Genomic DNA, 3,307 nt, shown 5'->3' with positions numbered 1-3,307 from the left:
TGCCCATGCTGACCCCTGACCCCGCCCAGAGCACCAACAGTGGCACGTGAGCATCAGATCTGGACCACGGATTCCCTGCACTGTGGGAAGAAGGCGTGGCGGCGGAGGCAGTGATGCTTTGGGCAATGTTCTGCTGGGAAACCTTGGGTCCTCCATCATGTGGATGTGACTTTGACACACACCACCTACCTAAGCATTGTTGAGCCCATGACCAGCCTTAAATGATGATTCATCATTCATCATTCATCAATGCCTAAATTCATTAGATGCCCTTTTTTTTTTATGTAAACGACTTGTGTTATTGATTCTTTCTCAAACATTTTTATGCATGAAAATGCATATTTTAATGTAAATGTGTGATTTGTCAACCCAACAGTTTTGTCATGTCATTAAACAGATGGATGTGCTGAATGATGGGAAGGGCCGGAAAACTACATCGCCTCAAAGCAGAAGATATTTTACATTAAAAATGTGTGCAATAACAGACTTTCTAATCATAATTATGATTGAATTACGTTTCGCTAGTCTCATACACTACTTTACTTAAATGTTTACATAGTCTAACAACAAATGTTGAGTTTAATGCGTTAAAAATAATTGCACTGAAATATTTGACTTTGACGTGAGGTTTGTATAAACCGGTGTCAATCATGTTTGAGCTATGATAAAGTTCATAAGACAAACAATCAAGCAGTCACTAATATATATATATATATATATATATATATATGTGAGTGAACCGAACATCTGTGCAAATAAAACTAAAACTCTTAACATTTTACATTAATTTGAGATATGCAACAATGTTTTTGTTCTCAGAAATTATTTTTGAAACAGATTGTTAATAGAACAAACTATTGATTCATCTCAAAGACAGTAGAAGCTCTTTAATTGAGAGGATGTGTGGCTCTTAAAAGAGCCTTTGGGGTGTGTAAGGTCAGAGGTCGCCTCACTTTGAGCTGGTGTATTTGGTCACAGCCTTTGTGCCCTCGGACACGGCGTGTTTGGCCAGCTCTCCGGGCAGCAGCAGACGCACGGCGGTCTGGATCTCTCTAGAGGTGATGGTGGAGCGCTTGTTGTAGTGCGCCAGACGCGACGCCTCGCCGCCGATGCGCTCGAAGATGTCGTTGACGAAAGAGTTCATGATGCCCATCGCCTTGGAGGAGATGCCGGTGTCGGGATGGACCTGCTTCAGGACTTTGTACACATAGATAGCGTAGCTCTCCTTCCTGGACTTTCTGCGCTTCTTTCCTCCCTTACCGGCGGTCTTGGTGACGGCCTTCTTGGAGCCTTTCTTCGGCGCGGGCTTTGCTGGTTCAGGCATGATGTCGATGATCAATGTGAGCTCAGCAGCGAGACAGAGGCTTTTATTCACCGCCAGATGCTAATTCACTAAGAGAAGCGGGATACTTCTGATTGGCTGCTTTCATAGGCAGAACCCAAAACTCGTATTTCATTGGGCCACTCTAAACATCAGGAGAGGAAGGAGGGCCAATCACAGGCTGGTAAATGATAGCCCCGCCTACCGCTTTATGTTTGAAGGACAACCCGCACGAGTCAATTTCCTTTGTTCCTTTCCCGCTCTTTTTTGTTTTAAACGTTTAAAATGACTAATATTCTGCAAGATAGTGTAATCTGAAAACTCATTTTAGAATTAAGTAATTTTGTATCAGAAATTCCCTCCCACACAAAAGCCCCTTTCCCACTGACATTTGACCTTTTTTTCTTGATCCTGTAATACTTTACATAACAATAGACACTTATCTTATCTGAATAAAATATTGAAACTGCTATTTTGAATAAAATTAAAATATCTTAAAATAACAGAAATGCCAAATTTTCTTTGCAGAATTTACATACTATTTATGGTTTATTTTTTATTCCAAATGTCCTAAATGTGTTGAAAAAATGCATTTTAATTTGATTCTGCTGAAATGAACGAAATGACTTGGGGAAAAAAAAGAACTGAACTGATTTTGCTGAACGAGATTCAAAGATATAGTATTTAACACTAATTACTGTGGAAAAAAAATTAATTTAAAATAAAAGATAAGAGAAACAATTGATAATGAAAGTTATCTAGATAATCGAGGCAGGAAGTGCTAATGTATCACAACTTTCTGCTCATAATCAGCGTTTAAACAGGAAAGTGCCTCATTCTGTGCAGTTTTGGTGGCTCTTAAAAGAGCCTTTGTGTTTTGCTGCGGGTCTAGGCGCGCTCTCCGCGGATGCGGCGGGCCAGCTGGATGTCTTTGGGCATGATGGTGACCCTCTTGGCGTGGATGGCGCACAGGTTGGTGTCCTCAAACAGGCCGACCAGATAAGCCTCGCTGGCCTCCTGCAGGGCCATGACCGCGGAGCTCTGGAAGCGCAGATCCGTCTTGAAGTCCTGGGCGATTTCTCTCACCAGCCGCTGGAAAGGCAGTTTGCGGATCAGCAGCTCGGTGGACTTCTGATAACGGCGGATCTCCCGCAGAGCCACGGTCCCGGGCCTGTAACGGTGAGGCTTCTTGACACCGCCTGTGGCTGGAGCGCTCTTACGGGCGGCTTTAGTCGCAAGCTGCTTCCTCGGGGCTTTACCACCGGTGGATTTACGGGCGGTCTGCTTAGTTCTGGCCATTGCTGGAGTTACTTCTCTCTGTCCTGGTGGAGCTGGAAATGCTGCTTTATGGCACACGCCTGCATTTATAGCATTCGACCGCTGCGAGCTCACAGTGACGCAACGTGAGCAGAGTTGTGATTGGCTAATATGTGACGGCTGCGCATGAGTGCTAGCCAATGACTGCGCGTTTCCTCTTTTCAAACACGCGGAGGGTTTCCCGCTCGAGCTGCATCTGTTAGAGGTGTGCGATAGGGATGCGCGGTATACCGGTACTGAGAAAATACCGGTATATATTTTATTTAAAACGGTACGATATCATGATTTTGCTCATTTCGGTATATGCTGCTGTTCCGAAGTTCACCGCTAGATGGCAGTGCGCTACCCAAACTGACGCGAAACCGGCAAATGTGACAACGGAGGAACACGATGGATCAAACAGATGAAGCTCATTCTACATGCCCGAAATTAACAAATAAAGAGAGCAGTAGGAGTGAAATTTGGCATTACTTTGCCTACAAAAGTGATGAGAAAGGTGAAGCAACAGACCTCAATGCACCACTCTGCAAACGCTGCTTTAAATCATGCGTTGCCACGGGAGGCAACACATCCAATCTTGCTAAGCACTTGTCACTTGCTCATCCTGACTTGTTCAGAGAGTTCAGAGATCGACAGGTGAGTCCTTCAATCAACTGATATAATTTCGAA

General features: G+C 44.0%; 2 protein-coding genes across 2 annotated transcripts; both read right to left on the bottom strand.

Annotated features, from left to right (window-relative positions):
• Positions 1-949: 949 nt before the first annotated feature.
• LOC307121862 (histone H2B-like) lies at positions 950-1,324 on the bottom strand (the record flags this gene model as incomplete). Its single annotated transcript, XM_079809619.1, has 1 exon — positions 950-1,324. The coding sequence occupies one exon, from the start codon at positions 1,322-1,324 to the stop codon at positions 950-952; it is 375 nt and encodes a 124-aa protein (XP_079665745.1).
• An 885-nt stretch (positions 1,325-2,209) lies between these two features.
• On the bottom strand, positions 2,210-2,620 carry LOC307121847 (histone H3.2; the record flags this gene model as incomplete). The annotated part of the gene is made up of 1 exon (XM_079809605.1): positions 2,210-2,620. One exon carries the CDS (start codon positions 2,618-2,620, stop codon positions 2,210-2,212), a length of 411 nt encoding a protein of 136 aa, XP_079665731.1.
• Between the last annotated feature and the right edge of the window lie 687 nt (positions 2,621-3,307).

This window comes from Gobio gobio (genome assembly GCF_949357685.1).
Source record: "Gobio gobio genome assembly, chromosome: 25".
In the NCBI taxonomy this organism is placed as follows: domain Eukaryota; kingdom Metazoa; phylum Chordata; class Actinopteri; order Cypriniformes; family Gobionidae; genus Gobio; species Gobio gobio.
Note: the sequence above shows the minus strand (reverse complement) of the source record. Positions and strands in the feature narration are given on the sequence as shown.